A 22603-nucleotide genomic window follows, 5' to 3' on the forward strand; every position below is an offset into this window, starting at 1 on the left:
CTTGTGCTCCATGTCCTTAACAAGATGGGGGGTGGGGGCAAGGACTTCATTGGAAATCCCCATGCATCGCCATTATTACTGGAAGTGATTTGGTGTCCTGACAACAATGGTGCACACCTTCTGGTTAACATCAATGGAACTCATGTGGAGATGGCAGACAGCTTCAAGTTCCAAGGTGTGAACATCACCAATAGTCTGTCCTTGCCTCACCAATGAACTAAACTGAACGGTCCTAGACTGTTTCAAGGACACTGTGGTTTGATGTTTTACATTCTATGTTCATGTTTGTTTTTTTTTGCTGTTTGCATGATTTGTTCTTTTTCTTTTGCCCCTTGGGTATTTGATGATTTCTTCGAACGGGTCCCATGGTGTCTTGCCACAGAGAGCCACGAAACAAAGAAACACTGTTGAACCTGTTTTTTGGCAAATGGCAAAAAAAAGGAGCGAAAAACACATCAAACCACAGAGTCACTGAAACAGTTCAGGAATGTTCAGTTCAGGCCAATTTAGCGCCGTGTCGTTTGTTGACTGCAGGGCGCCAAACCAGTCCGCCCTGATCAAAATTGCACAGATTAGCAATTAAAGAGGAGGAACCAGAAACCGGAAGCACATCTTAACACAAGATAGGCATGTGGATGAAAGAGAAACGGAGGGGTATGTTGAAGGCAAGGGCTGGGTTGATCTTAGAGTAGGTTATAAGGTTAGCACAACATCGTGGGTCAAAGGGGCCCGATAGGACCTTCACATTCCTGTTGCTTCTCTCATCCCTGAGACCCCCAATCTGGAGAGCCCAATGCCCAATTCCCCACACTCCCACCAGCCCTGTTTCCCACATCCCACCCGATGCCTGCCCAGTTCTACCTCTGCAGCTCTGTCCCACCCGGTATTTAAAGCAGAGATTGATAGGATCTTGATTGGTGAAGGAGTCAAAGGTTAAGGGGGGGGGTAAGGCTGGAGATTGGGGTTGAGGGGGACAACAAATCAGCCACGATGAAATGGTGGAATAGACTCAATGGGCTGAAGGGCCTAATTCTGCTCTGATGTCGCATGGTCTTATGGTCTAATCCTGTGGTTCCCAACCTTTTTTATGCCACACACCAAGACCAAGACCATTAAGCAAGGGGTCCATGGCCTCCAGGCTGGGAAACGCTTAGTCTAATCACAACTGCAGTCACCTGCGGACTTGCACATTATTTCCCCCACATGACCCCCACTCCCACCCACCGCAGGACCAACCTTCACAGCCTAGGGGAGAGGTGGTGGTACTCACATGTCCAGAAACGGTGGTTTTCCAGGAGGGACCTGAGCCCCTGGGCACCTGCAGAGTGCAGGCAGGGTCAGGGTAGAGCAGGACTCCGATCGCGCCGTGCTCCTGGGCGGCAGCCACCTTCACAAAAAGAACAATCAGAAATTATACGAGAGAACCACAGCCAGCAACCGTGATGTAGCAGGGTGCTTCACATGCTGGGAGAATGTCAATACGAAAAGGCTACAATGGGGACAATTCTGTTACCGACACCCAGTACAACTACAGAGTAAAGACAGTCCTTAACACTGTCCCATTACACACTCCCAGGGTCAGACACAGTGAAACTCCCTCTACGCTGTCCCATCACACACTCCCGGGGTCAGACACAGAGTGAAGCTCCCTCTACACTGTCCCATCACACACTCCCGGGGTCAGATACAGAGTGAAGCTCCCTCTACGCTGTCCCATCACACACTCCCGGGGTCAGATACAGAGTGAAGCTCCCTCTACACTGTCCCATCCCACACTCCCAGGGTCAGACACAGAGTGAAGCTCCCTCTACACTGTCCCATCACACACTCCCAGGGTCAGACACAGAGTGAAGCTCCCTCTACACTGTCCCATCACACACTCCCGGGGTCAGATACAGAGTGAAGCTCCCTCTACACTGTCCCATCCCACACTCCCAGGGTCAGACACAGAGTGAAGCTCCCTCTACACTGTCCCATCACACACTCCCAGGGTCAGACACAGAGTGAAGCTCCCTCTACACTGTCCCATCACACACTCCCAGAGTCAGACACAGAGTGAAGCTCCCTCTACACCGTCCCATCACATGCTCCCAGGGTCAGACACAGAGTGAAGCTCCCTCTACACTGTCCCATCACACACTCCCAGGGTCAGACACAGAGTGAAGCTCCCTCTACACTGTCCCATCACACACTCCCAGGGTCAGACACAGAGTGAAGCTCCCTCTACACTGTCCCATCACACACTCCCAGGGTCAGACACAGAGTGAAGCTCCCTCTACACTGTCCCATCACACACTCCCAGGGTCAGACACAGAGTGAAGCTCCCTCTACACTGTCCCAACACACACTCCCGGGGTCAGATACAGAGTGAAGCTCCCTCTACACTGTCCCAACACACACTCCCGGGCAAGAGACAGGATGGCACACTGTAATGTACCAAACCCCCTCACAGATGCCTCAACCTCACCAACTTACCGTCACAGGAGGTGTTGCTGGGTTGGGACCTGAAGGTCACAATAATCAGCCAACCACACAGCTCCCAAACCTCCATGGATTTGCTTCCTGAGCCAAAACTTACCTGTTTTTCAAAGTTCTTAATTGCCAGGACCTTCCTGTCTATAGACAGAAAGGTGTGTGGGGTGATTCCATGGTGGTATCAGTGGAAAACATGTCCAAACACCAACCTTCTCAGCAAAGCTAATTTTCCCAATCCGGATCAGAACGATATTGTCTTGTACTTTGATGCCCAATTGATTGAGTTTCCTGAAGTCCTGTTGTAGTCCGTAGTTAGCATACACCAGGCCTCCCTGTAATAGAGGTCACAGTTAATAAAATGTGTCCTTAAACCATTTTGTCTGACCAAATGAAATATAAATATCAGGCGTAGAGTGAATCTCCCTCTACTCTGTCCCATCACACACTCCCAGGGTCAGACACAGAGTGAATCTCCCTCTACACTGACCCATCACACACTCCCAGGGTCAGACACAGAGTGAAGCTCCCTCTACACTGACCCATCACACACTCCCAGGGTCAGACACAGAGTGAAGCTCTCTCTACACTGTCCCATCACACACTCCCAGGGTCAGACACAGAGTGAATCTCCCTCTACACTGTCCCATCACACACCCCCAGGGTCAGACACAGAGTGAATCTCCCTCTACACTGTCCCATCACACACTCCCAGGGTCAGACACAGAGTGAAGCTCCCTCTACACTGTCCCATCACACACTCCCAGGGTCAGACACAGAGTGAATCTCCCTCTACTCTGTCCCATCACACACTCCCAGGGTCAGACACAGAGTGAAGCTCCCTCTACACTGTCCCATCACACACTCCCAGGATCAGACACAGAGTGAAGCTCCCTCTACACTGACCCATCACACACTCCCAGGGTCAGACACAGAGTGAAGCTCCCTCTACTCTGTCCCATCACACACTCCCAGGGTCAGACACAGAGTGAATCTCCCTCCACACCGTCCCATCACACACTCCCAGGGTCAGACACAGAGTGAATCTCCCTCCACACTGTCCCATCACACACTCCCAGGGTCAGACACAGAGTGAAGCTCCCTCTACTCTGTCCCATCACACACTCCCAGGATCAGACACAGAGTGAAGCTCCCTCTACACTGACCCATCACACACTCCCAGGGTCAGACACAGAGTGAAGCTCCCTCTACTCTGTCCCATCACACACTCCCAGGGTCAGACACAGAGTGAAGCTCCCTCTACACTGTCCCATCACACACTCCCAGGGTCAGACACAGAGTGAAGCTCCCTCTACTCTGTCCCATCACACACTCCCAGGGTCAGACACAGAGTGAAGCTCCCTCTACACTGTCCCATCACACACTCCCAGGGTCAGACACAGAGTGAATCTCCCTCTACTCTGTCCCATCACACACTCCCAGGATCAGACACAGAGTGAAGCTCCCTCTACACTGACCCATCACACACTCCCAGGGTCAGACACAGAGTGAAGCTCCCTCTACTCTGTCCCATCACACACTCCCAGGGTCAGACACAGAGTGAATCTCCCTCCACACCGTCCCATCACACACTCCCAGGGTCAGACACAGAGTGAATCTCCCTCCACACTGTCCCATCACACACTCCCAGGATCAGACACAGAGTGAAGCTCCCTCTACACTGCCCCATCATACACTCCCAGGATCAGACACAGAGTGAATCTCCCTCCACACTGTCCCATCACACACTCCCAGGATCAGACACAGAGTGAAGCTCCCTCTACTCTGTCCCATCACACACTCCCAGGGTCAGACACAGAGTGAATCTCCCTCCACACCGTCCCATCACACACTCCCAGGGTCAGACACAGAGTGAATCTCCCTCCACACTGTCCCATCACACACTCCCAGGGTCAGACACAGAGTGAAGCTCCCTCTACTCTGTCCCATCACACACTCCCAGGATCAGACACAGAGTGAAGCTCCCTCTACACTGACCCATCACACACTCCCAGGGTCAGACACAGAGTGAAGCTCCCTCTACTCTGTCCCATCACACACTCCCAGGGTCAGACACAGAGTGAAGCTCCCTCTACACTGTCCCATCACACACTCCCAGGGTCAGACACAGAGTGAAGCTCCCTCTACTCTGTCCCATCACACACTCCCAGGGTCAGACACAGAGTGAAGCTCCCTCTACACTGTCCCATCACACACTCCCAGGGTCAGACACAGAGTGAATCTCCCTCTACTCTGTCCCATCACACACTCCCAGGATCAGACACAGAGTGAAGCTCCCTCTACACTGACCCATCACACACTCCCAGGGTCAGACACAGAGTGAAGCTCCCTCTACTCTGTCCCATCACACACTCCTAGGGTCAGACACAGAGTGAATCTCCCTCCACACCGTCCCATCACACACTCCCAGGGTCAGACACAGAGTGAATCTCCCTCTACACTGCCCCATCACACACTCCCAGGATCAGACACAGAGTGAATCTCCCTCCACACTGTCCCATCACACACTCCCAGGATCAGACACAGAGTGAAGCTCCCTCTACTCTGTCCCATCACACACTCCCAGGGTCAGACACAGAGTGAATCTCCCTCCACACCGTCCCATCACACACTCCCAGGGTCAGACACAGAGTGAATCTCCCTCCACACTGTCCCATCACACACTCCCAGGATCAGACATAGAGTGAAGCTCCCTCTACACTGTCCCATCACACACCCCCAGGGTCAGACACAGAGTGAAGCTCCCTCTACTCTGTCCCATCACACACTCCCAGGATCAGACACAGAGTGAATCTCCCTCTACACTGACCCATCACACACTCCCAGGATCAGACACAGAGTGAAGCTCCCTCTACACTGACCCATCACACACTCCCAGGGTCAGACACAGAGTGAAGCTCCCTCTACACTGACCCATCACACACTCCCAGGATCAGACACAGAGTGAATCTCCCTCCACACTGTCCCATCACACACTCCCAGGATCAGACACAGAGTGAAGCTCCCTCTACTCTGTCCCATCACACACTCCCAGGGTCAGACACAGAGTGAATCTCCCTCCACACCGTCCCATCACACACTCCCAGGGTCAGACACAGAGTGAATCTCCCTCCACACTGTCCCATCACACACTCCCAGGATCAGACATAGAGTGAAGCTCCCTCTACACTGTCCCATCACACACTCCCAGGGTCAGACACAGAGTGAAGCTCCCTCTACACTGTCCCATCACACACTCCCAGGGTCAGACACAGAGTGAAGCTCCCTCTACACTGTCCCATCACACACTCCCAGGGTCAGACACAGAGTGAAGCTCCCTCTACACTGTCCCATCACACACTCCCAGGGTCAGACACAGAGTGAAGCTCCCTCTACACTGTCCCATCACACACTCCCAGGGTCAGACACAGAGTGAAGCTCCCTCTACACTGTCCCATCACACACTCCCAGGGTCAGACACAGAGTGAAGCTCCCTCTACACTGTCCCATCACACACTCCCAGGGTCAGACACAGAGTGAAGCTCCCTCTACACTGTCCCGTCACACACTCCCAGGGTCAGACACAGAGTGAAGCTCCCTCTACACTGTCCCGTCACACACTCCCAGGGTCAGACACAGAGTGAAGCTCCCTCTACACTGTCCCATCACACACTCCCAGGGTCAGACACAGAGTGAAGCTCCCTCTACACTGTCCCATCACACACTCCCAGGGTCAGACACAGAGTGAAGCTCCCTCTACACTGTCCCATCACACACTCCCAGGGTCAGACACAGAGTGAAGCTCCCTCTACACTGTCCTATCACACACTCCAAGGGTCAGACACAGAGTGAAGCTCCCTCTACACTGTCCCATCACACACTCCCAGGGTCAGACACAGAGTGAAGCTCCCTCTACACTGTCCCATCACACACTCCCAGGGTCAGACACAGAGTGAAGCTCCCTCTACACTGTCCCATCACACACTCCCAGGGTCAGACACAGAGTGAAGCTCCCTCTACACTGTCCCATCACACACTCCCAGGGTCAGACACAGAGTGAAGCTCCCTCTACACTGTCCCATCACACACTCCCAGGGTCAGACACAGAGTGAAGCTCCCTCTACACTGTCCCATCACACACTCCCAGGGTCAGACACAGAGTGAAGCTCCCTCTACACTGTCCCATCACACACTCCCAGGGTCAGACACAGAGTGAATCTCCCTCTACACTGTCCCATCACACACTCCCAGGGTCAGACACAGAGTGAAGCTCCCTCTACACTGTCCCATCACACACTCCCAGGGTCAGACACAGAGTGAATCTCCCTCTACACTGTCCCATCTCACACTCCCAGGGTCAGACACAGAGTGAATCTCCCTCTACACTGTCCCATCACACACTCCCAGGGTCAGACACAGAGTGAAGCTCCCTCTACACTGTCCCATCACACACTCCCAGGGTCAGACACAGAGTGAAGCTCCCTCTACACTGTCCCATCACACACTCCCAGGGTCAGACACAGAGTGAAGCTCCCTCTACACTGTCCCATCACACACTCCCAGGGTCAGACACAGAGTGAAGCTCCCTCTACACTGTCCCATCACACACTCCCAGGGTCAGACACAGAGTGAAGCTCCCTCTACACTGTCCCATCACACACTCCCAGGGTCAGACACAGAGTGAAGCTCCCTCTACATTGTCCCATCACACACTCCCAGGGTCAGACACAGAGTGAAGCTCCCTCTACACTGTCCCATCACACTCTCCCAGGGTCAGACACAGAGTGAAGCTCCCTCTACACTGTCCCATCTCACACTCCCAGGGTCAGACACAGAGTGGAGCTCCCTCTACACTGTCCCATCACACACTCCCAGGGTCAGACACAGAGTGAAGCTCCCTCTACACTGTCCCATCACACACTCCCAGGGTCAGACACAGAGTGAAGCTCCCTCTACACTGTCCCATCTCACACTCCCAGGGTCAGACACAGAGTGGAGCTGTTTTGATTCAGCTGGGAGAAATCGAGGAAAACTACTGCATAAGGTTTCGTGAGGTACTTTGGAGGTGGCTCTAAAAGTCTCTTGGACAACTGAATGAGTGATGGCGTTGGTGTGGAAGCTTCGTTTGGAGTTTTTCTGCCAGTGTGGACTGGGTTCGTTGGCGGCTGCTAACTGCGTAGCTCGCAGCTGCCGGCCGCTGGCAACTCGTCCGGAAGCCGGTTCACTCCGAAACCGGAGACAAACGCTGTCGTTCCCCCACTAACATCAGGGCAACGTCCTTCCACCATTCATTCTATCGGTCCTTATTCTCCCTTGATCTGTCAAATGCGGAGGCGTGCAATGAGGTCTGGGAGGACTTGCCTAAGGTCAGCCCAGAGGACGCAGTGCGTCTGGACGCCCCCCTGACTCGGGAGGAGCTGTCCACTGCCCTTCGGCAACTCCGGAGGGGCAAGTTCCCTGGCTTGGATGGACTGAGTGTTGAGTTTTATCAGGCTTTTTGGGATGTCCTGGGGGATGATTACAGCCTTGTCCTAGGGGAGAGCCTCGCCACTGGGGAAATGCCCCTCTCATGGCGGAGAACTGTTGTGGTCCTACTGCCCAAGAAGGGAGACCTCCGCCTGCTAAAGAACTGGCGGCCGGTCTCCCACTTGTGCTCGGACTATAAGATCTTCATCAGGGCAATGGCCAACCGTCTGGGTTCGGTAATGAGAAAGGTGATCCATCCTGACCAATCTTACACAGTCCCGGGCCGCTCCATCCAAGACAATGTCCACCTAGTACGGGACCTGATCCACCTGCTCCAGGAGACTGGGTCCCCGGCAGCGTTTCTTTCTCTTGACCAGGAGAAGGCATTTGACCGGCTGGACCACAGTTTCCTGGTGGGCACCCTGCAGGCTTTTGGGCTCGGACCACACTTTGTGGCCAGAGTTCAGCTCCTGTACTCTGCCGCAGAGCGCCTTGTAAAGATTAACGGATCACTGACAGCACCTATTCCCTTCCGAAGAGGAGTGCGTCAAGGGTGCCCCATGTCTGGTCAATTGTATGCCATCTGTGTCGAGCCAATCCTGAGCCTTTTTCGGTGAAGGCTGACAGGACTGGTTCTGCGTGAACCGGACATGGAGGTCGTCTTCTCGGCCTACGCCGATGATGTACTCCTCACGATGACAGACCCCTGTGACCTGCGGAGGATGCGCGAGTGCCAAGATGTTTTCTCGGCGGCATCCTCCGCCAGGATCAACTGGGCGAAATGTTCCGGACTCTTGGTAGGCCAGTGGCAGGTGGACTCCCTGCCGGAGGAGATGAGAGCTTTTGAGTGGAGCACCAGACACCTTCTCTATCTGGGAGTGTCACAATGGGGGGGGGGCATTGGGAGCAAGGATGGACCCAAATGCAAGACACATCTTGTGAGGTTAATTAGATTTAGTTTATTGTTCGATACCAGGAGAGCAAGGCAGGAGCAGGAGTAGCGAACTGGACAAGGGCTCAGGACTACGACTAGGCTGGGACTAGGGGTCTGGGCTTGGACTCGGAATCGGCTCCCAGAACTAGAGGAGACATGAAGAGGCTAGGGTATGCACTCCAAGCCCGAGACTGGGCAAGGACCCAGTACCTGCGTCTTGCCTCGGGCTCAGACCCCAGAACCAGGCAAGGACATGACATGGGCTAGGGAGAGGAGGAACATGGAAAAACAGAGCCTCGTTCTCGGGAGAGCAGGTACATGGAACCATGGACACACACACAGAACAGAGTCGGGACCCCTCCTTGGGTACAGGACATAGGGCCGGGACTCACACACAGAACAGAGAGCCAGGACCCCTCCTTGGGTACAGGACATAGGGCCGGGACTCATGACCCCCCGCGGGGCAACGGCAAGACGGCCAGACTTACCCCACGGAGGCGAGGACAAGACAAGACAAGACCAACACGAAAGAACACCAGACAGTACCTATCTAGCTCTGGCAATAGAACTAGACCGAGGTGCAGTCAAGGGCTAGAGGTGAGAGGGGCAGAGAAGGGATTCAGACAGGGGGATAGGACAGGAATCACGGACCGCCAGGGCCGGGACTCGATTGGGTACATGGATACCGCTAGAGCCAGGACGTGGTGCTTGGAGCCTCCGGGTAGTGGCGAGCTCTCGACTCGGCCCGGGAACAGTAGACAGCGGCTCTTGATTCTCTCCGGCGGGTTAACTGACGGACCCACCTCGGTGAGGAAACTTTGCAGGCTCGCTTCGGTGAAGTAACTGGACAGGGTTGCTCTGGTGAGGAGAAGGCAAATTACCGGCACTCGCTTCGGCAGAGACTAGGCTTGCTCCGGCCAGATGACATCGGCACACCGTACCTCGGATGACTTTACAGACGCTCCAGCGCCAAACGGCTGAAAGCCAGAGACTACAAACTAACGGTTCAGCCAAGCGTTAATTGCCTCTAATCACCAAAGCCGAGGGACACGGGAAAACAGGGAATCAACGGTCCGGATCATAACATAAACAAGGTAAATTTAAAGGGACCCCGATCCGGACCATGACAGGGAGTTTACTTGAGTCCTTCTGGGGAGACCTGGCTGGCGAACTGGCAGGACCTGGAGACAAAACTCATGGCCCAGCTGGGGCGCTGGTCAGGCCTTCTCAGGGTGCATTCCTATCGAGGCAGGGTGGTGGTCATAAACCAGCTGGTGGCCTCCATGTTGTGGTACCGGATGGTCACCTTGGCCCCCCCTGCCCCTTTTGTTGAGAGAATGCAGAGGAAGCTAGTGGACTTCTTCTGGGGAAACAGGAAACACTGGGTCTCTGCAGTGGTTCTGAGTCTCCCAGTGGGAGAGGGTGGACAGTCGCTGGTGTGTGTACGTACACGACTGGCGGCTCTCCACCTTAGAACTCCGCAGAGATTTCTGTACGCCGAGCACCCTCCCAGGTGGCACGTGTTGGCGACTTTCTTCCTCTGGAGGGGCTGCTGCCTTCACGAAGATATGCAGCTACCACCAGCGGACGTTAGCCGTGCTGCTTTGCAGAGGCTGCCCGGCTTCTATCAGGACCTACTGAGAGTCTGGAACATGGTCACCTCAGGCCAGGAATCCCCTCCTCTGGCAGAGGGCAGGGTCCTGGCCGACCCTTGACCTACCCCAATGGATCTCAGTGCGGTTCGGGTGTGGATCGACTCAAGCTGAGTTGCTCGTCGGGCCCAGGCCCCGCAGCCTTACCCAGGAGCCGAATCCACACAACTGGAGCCGTCTTTCCTCGACACCCACAATCCCATTCAGGGATGCAAACAGGAGGTACCTTTATGGGCTGCTGCTCCACACCCTCCACTTCCTTGCCCTTGTCCACCGTCCCGACACGCCATGGTGGTCGGTCTTTCCACCTGGAGGTGAGGGGGGTCCCCAATGAAAGTCCCTTTACGAGGGGGTTCTTCCCATGCACCTTGGGGATCTCGGCTGGAGGGTGCTGCATAGAGCGGTGCCCTGCAATAAGTTCTTCAGTTTGTACACGGATCTCCCAGCGGCGTGTCACTTCTGCGGGCTGGAGGAGACCGTGTACCACGTGTACGTGGAGTGTGCGAGACTGCAGTCCCTTTTCGCATATTTGTTTGGGCTGCTTCTCGCCTTCTGGTTGCATTTTAGCCCCACCCTATTTATATATGGTCATCCAGTAAGGAGGGGGGCACAGAGGGATGAGGATGTCCTTGTCAACTGCTCCCGGGGCTGGCGAAAACAGCCATCCGTGGGTCATGGAAACGGATGGCAGGAGGATCTCCCCGGGCGGACTGCCTGGCAATGTTTAAGGGGTATATTCGTGCCCGGGTGAACATTGAAAAGGAACACGCGCAGTCCACGGTGACCTTCGAGGCGTTCCGGGACCGTTGGGCTCCGCGGGGGGTTATTGCCATCATTCATAGAGATGGTAATATTTTGGTTTAATGTGTATTGTCTATTTGTATTGAAGTAATTGTGTTTGTCACTGTTTTGTATACAAACATGTATATTGTACAGCACTGATGTTTGTAATGAAGAATTTTGTATAAAATAAAGGGTCAGTCACAGAGTGATCCCCCTCTACACTGTCCCATCACGCACTCCCAGGGTCAGACACAGAGTGAAGCTCCCTCTACACTGTCCCATCACACACTCCCAGGGTGGGACACAGAGTGAAGCTCCCTCTACACTGTCCCATCACACAGTCCCAGGGTCAGACACAGAGTGAAGCTCCATCTACACTGTCCCATCTCCCATCTCACTGTCCAATGCTTGAACCCGGCCCATTGTCACTTACCGTGACGTTCCCATTTGGACTGTACGCGAGGAAAATAGACTGGTCCGGTGGCTCGAGCTTCTCCTGGATATTTCCTTTTGAGTCCACCAGCCACAGGTAGTTGGGGGATGAGCTGTGGGGGTTGTGGGGGGGATGAAGAAGCAGCCATTGACAAGCGAAGTTTCCCATCAGCCCATTCCCTTTGACCATGTAGCCCAGCAACTCGGTCCCTCTTGCCCTCTGTCCAGGCACCACTGAAGACATCCTAACCGAATGCATCCGTATGACAACTGCTCTGTACTTATCACAGGCAACAGGAGGAGAACCCCCAGTACCCCCCATGTGCAGTGCAGATTGACCTCACCGTCTCTCCCGGAACAGAGCACTTGATGCAGGTGAGGCTGCGGGGCAGGGGGCAACAGTATGTGAACGGTAAGAGAATAGGGGGAAGAGGAACCTAAACTGTGCGCGCCCACCCCCCCCCCCATCCTAGCATGCTGCTGGCAACAGGAGAGTTGCTTTGTAAATCAAGAAAATCTGCCGATGCTGGAAATCCAGAGCAACACATACAAAATGCTGGAGGAGCTCATCGGGTCAGGCAGCAGTTTTGGAGGGACATAATCAGTTGATGTCTTGGTGCCATGACCCTTTTTCAGGACTGAGAAGGAAGGGTGGGGAGGGGGTGGAGGGAAGATGCCAGAATAAAATGGAGTGGGGAGAGGAAGGAGGCTAGCTGGAAGGTGATAGGTGAAGCCAGGCGGGTGGGAAAGGTAAAGGGCTGGAGAGGATGGAATCTGCTCGGAGAGGCGAGTGGACAATAGGAGAAAGGGAAGGAGGAGGGGACCCAGGAGGAGGTGATGGGCAGGTGACTTACCCACGTCGCTTCACCTATCATCGCCCCTGCAGGCATCCCGCCCGTTCCCCCTCAGTCCTGATGAAGGGTCTCAGCCAGAAATGTTGACTCTTCATTCCCATCCATAGATGCTGTCTGACCTGCTGAGTTCCTCCAGCACATCGTGTATATTGCTCTGGATTCCCAGCATCAGCAGTACCTCTTACTGACTCTAACTGACAGATTTTGCTCTCTGACTCTCTGTTGCAAATGGAACAAAGCTGAGGACAAATTTCATGCAGGCTGTATTAAACCTGATTCTGATTTTGTGAGTGTGGTTGCTGCAGCCCGCCTGCCGTGACCCTACCTGTCTGGGAAGGGCAGGGTGACGTAGTGCGAGTCTGTCCAGACGTGGTGGAGGTTGAAGGAGTGGAGCTTGTTGAGGATGACTTCGTTCAGCCGGCTCAGCTCCCTCGAGCCCACTGGGTGGGGGTCCTCGCTCATCATCCTGCAAGGTACAGTCAACGTCCCCTATCAGTCCTTGACTATAATTATTATCGTGTCATTCCTTCCATTTTCATCACCACTGACTGAGGCACCCTATTGACACCTCTGCAAGTATCCGCACTCCTCATCGGAGACAAAGCATGCACTCATTGGCCACCCTATTACATGCACCTGGACATCTGCTCGTTATCTAATCAGCCAATCATGTGGCAGTAACTCAAAGCACTCAGACATGTTGAAGACGTTCAGCTGTTGTTCAGACCAAACATCAAACTGGGAAAGAAGTGTGATTGAAGTGACTTTGACTGTGGAATGATTGTTTGTGCCAGATGGGGTGGTTGGATTGTCTCAAAAACTGCTGATCTCCTGGGATTTTCATGCACAACAGTCACTGGAAATACAGGAGTATTGATAAAGACTAGGATCACCCATCTTGTAAAGACACTGCCCAGCAGACGGCAATGGCAAGACACTTCTGTAGAAAAATTTGCCAAGAACAATTATAGTCTGTGATTACCCATATCGTAGGACATGGCACATAACACTGGGATCAAGACTAACTTTTGTTTGTAATGTACTGATCTGCCGCTGAAAATCTGATTTTCATGGCATTTGTGTCTGTGCCTGTGACAGTAAACTCAAACTTAAAGTTGAGCTCGTGTTCAGGGAACACCAACCTGATGTTTTTGACGATCTGGTCCTTGTCGATATATTTTTCCAGCATGGTCTTGAGATCCGTCCAGTGGAGGAACAATTGTGAGCTATAGTCTGTGTCCTGGGAAAAGTCATCATAGTCATTCACCACGGCCATACCCACCATGGTATCTGCTGGACATGTTCTACGGGTGTTGCGAAAAGTGACGTATCCAAGGAGAAATGCTGCGTGTGTTAGTGGAGAAAAAGAGAGAGATTGGTTCCATGAACACTTCACTGGTGCCTCAGGGAAGCAGCCTGCATAGTCATACAGGCCCTTCATTCCACCCCCCCCCCCACCACCCACCACACACAGCCACACACGTTATACAATGAGATATAGGAACAGAATTAGGCCATTTGGCCCTCTGAGTCTTCTCCGCCATTTCATCATGGCTCTCAGCCCCAATTCCTGCCTTCTCCCTGTAAGCATTCATGCCCTGACTAATCAAGAATCTATCAACCTCTGCCTTGAATACACCCAATGACTTGGCCTCCACAGCTGCCTGTGGCAACAAATTCCACAGATTCACCACTCTGGCGAAAGCTCCTTAGCTCTTTTCTAAAAGGACGCCCCTCTATTCTGAGGCTGTGTCCTCTGGTTCTAGACTCCCCCATCATAGGAAACATCCTCTCCACATCCACTCTATAGAGGACTTTCAACATTTGGTAGGTTTCAATGAGACCCCCCCCCCCCGCCCCCTGTTCTTCTGAATCCCAGTGAGGCCCAAAGCCATCAAATGTTCCTCGTGTGACAAACCTTTCAATCCTGGGATCATTTTCGTGAACCTCCTTTGAATTCTCTTCAATGTCAGCACCTTCTCCCTCATCTGGTCTCATCTATTGCCTGCCAGCTTGTACTCCTTCCTCTCCCTCCAGCTTCTACCCGCTTCCTTTCCAATCCTGATGAAGGGTCTAGGCCGGAAACATCCACTCTTTATTCCTGTCCATAGATGCTGTCCGGCCTGTGCAGTTCCTCCTGCATTTTGTGTGTGTTAGACTTTGGTTAGTGACAACCTGGATCTCAACTTTCCTGAAAGAGGGGCCGAGTCCCTGATGACAAAGATTATCATAAGATCAAAAGGTCATAAGGATAGGAGGCCATTCAGCCCATTGAGTCTGCTCCGCTATTCAGTTACCAATGATTTTTCTTCAACTCTTAAGACCGTAAGATATTGGAGCAGAATTAAGCCATTCAGCCCATCAGGTCTGCTCCGCCACTTCATCATGGCTGATCCATTTCCCCCCTCAGCCCCAATCTCCTGCCTTCTCCCCGTATTCCTTCATGCCCTGACCAATCAGGAATATAAGAATACAAATCCTCAAACAATCAAGAGTTTATCAATCTTTCTGCTTTAAGTACACCCAGCAGAGCAGACTGGTGATCTGATTCAAACCTGGGGTGTTGGGTTGGTTGGTCTATAGCCAGTTCTGATGGCCAGGAAAGGTTTGGAGGGGTTTGGGCCAAACTCAGGAAAATGATCTTAGCCTAAATTGGTCAGCATGGATGATTTGGGCTGAAGGGCCTGTTTCTATACTTGATGACTGTAAATCCCTCTCTCACTATGGCACTAAAACATCTCATTACTCTAACTGTATGATATGTGGAGATGATGTTTCAAAATTCAAAGTTCAGAGTACCATATAAATTATGCAGTCTTGCAATTCATCTCCTTACAGGCAGCCACAAAACAAGAAACTCAAAAGAACCCATTAAAAAAAGATTAACAACCACCCAATGCACAGAAAGACAAAAAGGCACAAATCGTGCAAACAATACAAGCAAGCAACAGCATTCAGAATGAAAGTGAGCCCATAGACACAAAGCCCAGAGCAGGCCCATAGCAGGCCCACAGCCTCAGACTCAGTTCATATCCTCTTCTGTTGATATAGTTGGGAAGTCTAGGACCTGAGTGAAGCAATTTTTGGGGCATTAAAGGGAATTAGGCATATTTATTTTGAGCTTCCCCAATTTCTTATGGTATAGGAGGAGGCCATTTGGCCCAATGAGTCTATTCTAGCTATCGGACCAATTGCATGAATTCTATTCTCCTTGGTTCTCCCCTTTTACATATTTTCAACCACGTCCCCATCAACTCCCGTCTTATTGCACTCCTCACCCAAATACTGGGGGACAACTTACCTTGCTGATTAATTTACTAACCACACATGTCATTGGGATGTGGGAGTGAACTGGAGCATCCGTGGGGTGGGGGGGGGGAGGTGGTGGATGGAAATCCACATGGTCACAGGGAAAACGTGCAAACTCTACACACACGCAAGCACACGCGCGTGCACTGGCACGCACACAGCACCAAAGGCTGGGTCTCCGTTGCTGTGGAGCAGAGATCAAATCGTTGTGCCACAGTGCTGCCCTGGGTCAGCCAGGCCAGTGTGCTCAGGTAGGATCTGAACCCCTGCCCGAAGGGTGGGAGCACTTCACCAAGTGTTGCCCTGGCTGTGAGTGCACCCAATCTGTACACAGCAGGATCCCACAGATTGACCACTTGTTCCAGGTATCCCCCCCCCCACCCCCTTGGGACAAGGGATATCTCAGTCACTGATTGGCCAAGCCCTCTCAGTTCACAGGTCAAAGGCCAGACTCTCACCGACAACCAGCAGCAGGAGCAAGGCCAGCACCCAGAAAATCAGGGCCTTCCTCCTGTTCTCATGCTTCCAACTGATGAGCTTCACCATGTCGGTCATGAATAAAGGCTCTGGAGCCTCATCTTCTGTCAGCTTCATCTCCACCGAGCTATTAACTTCGCCCTCGGCATCCTGCTGGGGATTGTAGAAGGCGCGCGGTCCATTCTGTTGAGAATGAAAAATGGTTCCAGTTACACACAGAACACACCTCAGCCATCACCGTCTGGTTGTCCCAAGCTGAGTGTTTCATCCACTGGCACTTACACCCAGTGGCTACTTTGATTAGTGCAGAAACAAATCAGCCAATCATGTGGCAGCAACATGATGTATAAAAGCATGCAGACATGGTCATGAGGTTCGGTTGTTGTTCAGACCAAACATCAGAATGGGGAAGAGATGCGATCTAAGTGATTATTGGTGCCAGCCAGGGTGGCTTGAGTTTCTCAGAAACCACTGATTTGCTGGGACTTTCACGCACAGAGTTTGCAGAGAATGGTGCATGGAACAACAAAAAAACCCAGTGAGCAGCAGTTCTGTGGAGGAAAATACATGGTCAATGAGAGAGGTCAGAGGAGAACAGGCAGACTGGATCAAGCTGACAGGCGACAGTAACTCAAATAAACACGTGTTACAACAGCGGTGTGCAGAAGAGCACCTCTGGGTGCACAACGTGTCAAACCTTCAAGTGGATGAGCTGCAACAGCATCAGAAGGCCACAAGCATACACTCAGTGGCCAATTTATTAGGTGTAGGAGGCATTTAATAAAATGGCTATTGAGTGCATACAGCACCTGAAATTTCCCCTGTATCCTATTGCTTAGAGTGTAGAATTCAGACTCATAGAACATTACAGCACAGTAACAGGCCCAGGGAAGAAAATCCTGACCTATTCATCCTTTCCCTACATTTCAGGTATTCAGATCTTGGCAATTTTGTTGTAAATCTTCTCTGTACTCTTTCAATCTTATTGATTTCTTTCCTGTCGGTAGGTGACCACAACTGCACACAATACTCCAAATTAGGCCTCACCAATGTCTTTTACACCTTCAACATAAACCTCCCCATTCCTGTACTCAATACCTTAGATCTATGAAGTCCAATGTGCTAAGTGCTCTCTTTGCGAACTGATCTACCTGTGACGCCACTTTCAAGAAATTATGGATCTGATTTCCCAGATTCTTTTGTTCTCTCTGTGCCCTACCACTCAGGAGTAATCATGGACATAGATAGGGTGGTCACAGTCTTTTTAACACCTTTGGGAGCATTATGTTCAGTAATGTAGACTACCAAAATTTCCAGTGGGCCACCTGGAAAAAATGGGTTGAAAAATGACAAATGGAATTTAATTCAGACAAGTGTGAGGTTCAAAGTTCAAACTTCAAAGTAAAATTTGTTATCAGAGTACATACATGTCACCACATACAACCCTGAGATTCTTTTACCTGCGGGCATATTCGGTAAATCTATAGAAGAGTAACTGTAAACAGAATCAATGAAAGAGCAAGAGCTTAGGAGACAGCAAACTATTGAAATTCAAATATAAATAAACAGCCATAAGTAATGTGAGCATGAAATAACAGGTTAAAGAGTCCTTAAAGTAAGATCGTTGGTTGTGGGAACACCAGAAATAGAATGAGTGTAGTTGTCCTCTTTTGTTCAAGAGCCTGATGGTTAAGGGGTAGTAATTGTTCTTAAACCTGATGATACATGTCCTGAGGCTCTTGTACCTTCTACCTGATGGCAGCAGCAAGAAGACAGCACAGCTTGTGTGGTGGGGAACTCTGATGATGGATGTTACTTTCCTACAACAACATTTCATGTAGATGTCCCTAAAGGTGGAGAGGGCTTTGCCCGTGAGGTACTGGGTCGATTCCACTAGGATTTTCCACTGAAAGGCATTGGTGTGTCCATACCAGACAGTAATGCAGCCATTGCACTTCGGGAGGGTAACCCCGGGAAAGTCTTACATGATGAACAGTAGGCCATAGAGAGGTGCGGTAGAAGGGAGGAATCTGGGAATACAGATCCATAATTCCTTGCAAGTGGAGACACAGGTAGATAGGATGGTAAAGAGAACTTGTGGCTTATTGGCCTTCATAGATAAAAGTATTGAGTACAAGAGCTGGGATGTTATGTTGAAGTTGTCTAAAATGTTGGTAAGGCCTAATTTGGAGTATTGTGTGCAGTTTTGGTCACCTACCTGCAGGAAAAATGTTAGCCAGACTGAAAGAGTGCAGAGAAAATTTATAAGGCTGTTGCTGGGACTTGAGGATCTGAGCTACAAGAAAAGGTTCGATAGGTTAAGACTTTTCTTCCTGGAGCGTAGGAGAAAGAGGGATGATTTGGTAGGTATACAAAATTATGAGAGGTATAGACAGGGTAAAGGCAAGCAGGCTTTTCCACTGAATTTGGTGAGATTAGAACTAGAGATCATTGGTTAAGGGTAAAAAGTGAAAAGTTTAAGGGGAATTTGAGGGGGAACTTCTTCACTCAGAGGGTGGTGAGAGTGTGGAACGAGCTGCCAGCACAAGTGGTGCATGCGGCTTCAGTTATAAGATTTAAGAGAAGTTAAGATAAGTACATTTTTGGGAGTGGTGTAGAGGGGTATGGAGTGCTATGGTCTGAGTGTGGGTGGACGGGATTAGGCAGAATAATAGTTTGTCATGGACTAGATGGGCTGAAGTAGTTGTTGTGCTCTATGAGTCTATGACTATAAGACATAGGAGCAGAATTAGGCTATTTGGCCCATCGAGTCTGCTCTTCTATTCCATCATGGCTGATCCATTTCCCTCTCAGCCCCATTCAGGTGTCTTCTCCACATAACCCCTGACTAATCAAGGACCTTAAGAAAAGGTCAAGGTGGACATGAACTTAAGGCCCTGTATAGCAAGGGGAAGACAGCTATGAGCTTGGAACTGGAGGAGAAGGTCAATTTGATTGCCAGCTTGTCAGAAGTGGACTTCAGGCAAGCCAACACCAGAAGTGAGAGACATTCAGAAATGAATTGAGGTCAGGGCCAGTATGTTCCCACAAGGTGAATGGCAGAGATAGAGGGTCCCAAGAACACTGGTTATCACAGGCCAAATTACAAGGTGGTGAGGTATTGAGAACTGAGGTAATTTGAGAGGACAGGACAGGACGTGCAAAGGGGTACTTGATTAGCAGGGGGAGAAAAGGGCACAGAATATCATTAGGGATAAGATTAAGGAAAAGTGAAAAGCTCTTTAGCACTACAAGGGAGACAGGTCAGAATACATGATGATTAAAAGACCATGAGGTATAGGAGCAGAATTAGGCCATTCGGCCCATTGAGTTTGCTCCACTGTTTCATCATGGCTGATCCATTTCCCTCTCAACCCCTTTCTTCTGCCTTCTCCTCATAAACTTTCACTAATCGAGAATCTATCAGCCTCTGCCTGCAATGCACCCAGTGACATAGCATCCACAGCTGCCTGCGGCAACGAATTCCACAGATTCACCACTCTGTTGCCAAAGAAATTCCTCCTCATCTCTGTTCTAAATAGGTGTCTCTCTATTTTGAGGCTGTGTTCTCTGGTCCTAGACTCCTCCATCAAAAGAAACACCCTCTCCACATCCACTCTGTCGAGGCTTTTCAACATTTCCGCATGGGTGTTCAACTGCGCACATTTTCGTTTTTGGATGGGCCCGGTTCGTCACTCCTGCACAGTAATTTACCCGGAATGGGACTCAGTAAAAATGTTTAATTGTACTGATCTGTTGCCGGTCTTGCTCTGCAACATTTCCCCCGGGTCCCCTCCTCCTTTCCTTTCTCCTTTGGTCCATTCTCCTGTCCTATCAAATTCCTTCCTCTCCAGCCCTTTACCTTTTCCACCCAGCTGGCTTCACCCATCACCTTCCAGCTATCGTCCTTTCCCTCCCCCTCCCCACCATTTTGTTCTGTCACCTTCCCCCTTCCTTTCCAGTCCTGATGAAGGGATTTGGCCTAAAACCTGGACTGTTTATTCATTTCCACAGATGCTACCTGACCTGCTGAGTTCCTCCGGCATTTTGTGTGTGTTGCTCTGGATTTCCAGCATCTGCAGAATCTCTTGTGTTTATGAGGTACAGGACAGGTACATGGATAGGAAAGGTTTCGAACAGGGATCCACAGATCTCTCAGTTAATGGTAGGGGTCCGTGGCATAAAAAAGGTTGGGAACCCCTGGGTTACAGGGATATGGGTGAAACACAAGCAAACAGGAATGGCTTGAATGGCCATCTTGGCCAGCATGGCCCAGTTGGGCCTGTTTCCATCAGTTTAACTCTGTGACCTAGGCCAATCAGAAGGAAGAGCTCTGGGGGGAATTAGAACAAGTTGACCAAAGTCCCCACTCTAAGAATTGTAGGACTCAAGGATCATCTATCTTAAAGGGGGAATTGGAGATAAAGATGACAGGCAAGAGGATTAGAACAGAATGTAAACAGATCCAGGCAGGACAAGACAGTGTCGTCATAGTGGAGAGGGCAGCAAGTCAGAAGACCCCACAGCTGCCTGTAAGGAGTTTGTACGTTGTCCCCATGACCGTGTGGATTTCCTCCGGGTGCTCTGGTTTCCTCCCACAATCCAAAGATGTATCAGTTGGTAGGTCAATTGGTGATGGTAAATTGTCCTATGGTTAGGCTCGGGTTAAGTTGGGGGATTACTAGGCAGTGCAGCTCGAAGGGCCAGAAGGACCTATTCTATTTTGTATCTCAATAAATACATAAAGATTCCACATTTGTAAAGTAAAACAGGGTTTACATTATCAACACAAGGGATTCTGCGGTATTTGGAAATTCAGAGCAACACACACAAAGTGCTGAAGGAACTTAGCAGGTCAGGCAGCATCTGTGGAGAGGAATAAAGGGCTGAGATCCTTCATCAGGACTGGAAAGCAAAGGGGCAGAAGCCAGAGTAAAGAGTATTGGGGAGGGGGAGGAGTACAAGCTGGCAAGTGATAGGTGAGACCAGGTGAGGGAGAAGGTGGATGGGGGTGTAGTGAGACACTAGGAGGTGATAGGTGAGACCAGGTGAGAGGGAAAGAAGATGAAGTGAGATTCTGGAAGGGGATAGGTGAGACCAGGTGAGGGAGAAGGTGGGTGAGTGAGAAGGTAGGTGAGGAAGGGGATGAAGTGAGACACTAGGAGATGATAGGTGAGACCAGGTGAGAGGGAAGGAGAGTGAGGGAGGGGAGAGAGTGGGATGAAGTGAGAAGCTGGGAGATGGTAGGTGGAAAAGTAGAGGTCTTGGTTAATAGGACGGCCATCTTTAAGGGGAGTTAAAAGTCAGCCACCTTTTGTGGCCCCAGATAGTATCAGACATCTCAGCAAGGTGGACCTTGTTGAAATTATTTGCTGCCCTTATAGTTTGAGATATATCAGAGAAAAAGGCATTGAAGATTAGATTATTGTTATTTGTCACATGTACATTGAAACATCGAAACATACAGTGAAATGTGGCATTTACATCACCAACCAACACAGTCTGAGATGTGCTGGGGGCAGCCTGCGAGGGTCGCCATGATTCCAGTGCCAACATATCATGTCCACAACTCAGTGACTTAAACGCGTAGGTCTTTGGACTGCGGGAGGAAACCGGAGCACCCGGAGGAAACCCAAGCGGTCACAGGGGGAGCGTACAAACTCCTTACTGAAAGCAGTAAGAATTGAACCCCGCTCACTAGTGCTGTAAACTGTTATCCTAACCACTGCACTGCTGTGCCAGCGGCAGATCAGGACCGGGATTGTCTAAGAGGAGGACAAGAGTTTGAGGTCATGTCCCTGATCCCTATGGACTCTGAGCCCTCAGCTCCGAACCATAGGGATCGCGGATCACAGAGCGCAGCGAGGAGCCTGCCACATCCACAAGAGATTCTGCAGCTGCGGGAAATCCAGAGTAACACACTGGATTTGATGAAGGGTCTCTGCCCGAAACTTTGACAGATTATACCTTCCTCTCGATGCTGCCTGACTTGCTGAGTTCCTCCAGCATTTTGCGTGTGTTTCACAGAGAGGAGCGTATTAATTTGGGATGATGAACTCACCATAACTGACAGCAAGGATCTGATATTTTCCATCCTCTTCTACCTGAATTATTCCTCAGTTCTGTATTTGACCTGTGTAAAAAAAAATTATAATTACCCATGGGACATTGCAGTACTGTACCATCAAGATTCCTAACAAGCGTAGCGTAGCGGCTAGTGCAAT

The 22603-nt window shown here is 50.9% G+C and overlaps 1 protein-coding gene across 2 annotated transcripts in view; it reads right to left on the reverse strand.

Moving 5' to 3' along the window:
- The window catches only part of tfr2 (transferrin receptor 2), a 78842-nt gene that overhangs the window by 36865 nt on the left and 19374 nt on the right, over positions 1 to 22603 (reverse strand). For both annotated transcript variants that reach the window (XM_063048827.1, XM_063048828.1), the window contains exons 2-8: positions 22441 to 22512; positions 16361 to 16562; positions 13736 to 13937; positions 12919 to 13059; positions 11741 to 11852; positions 2685 to 2807; positions 1271 to 1387 (exon numbers count right to left, since the gene is read on the reverse strand). In XM_063048827.1, the coding sequence (XP_062904897.1) occupies positions 1271 to 1387; positions 2685 to 2807; positions 11741 to 11852; positions 12919 to 13059; positions 13736 to 13937; positions 16361 to 16562; positions 22441 to 22473 (930 nt within the window). In that variant the 5' untranslated portion in view covers positions 22474 to 22512. The remainder of the gene's footprint in view (positions 1 to 1270; positions 1388 to 2684; positions 2808 to 11740; positions 11853 to 12918; positions 13060 to 13735; positions 13938 to 16360; positions 16563 to 22440; positions 22513 to 22603) is intronic.

Source organism: Mobula hypostoma, chromosome 5 (genome assembly GCF_963921235.1).
Source record: "Mobula hypostoma chromosome 5, sMobHyp1.1, whole genome shotgun sequence".
Lineage (NCBI taxonomy): Eukaryota > Metazoa > Chordata > Chondrichthyes > Myliobatiformes > Myliobatidae > Mobula > Mobula hypostoma.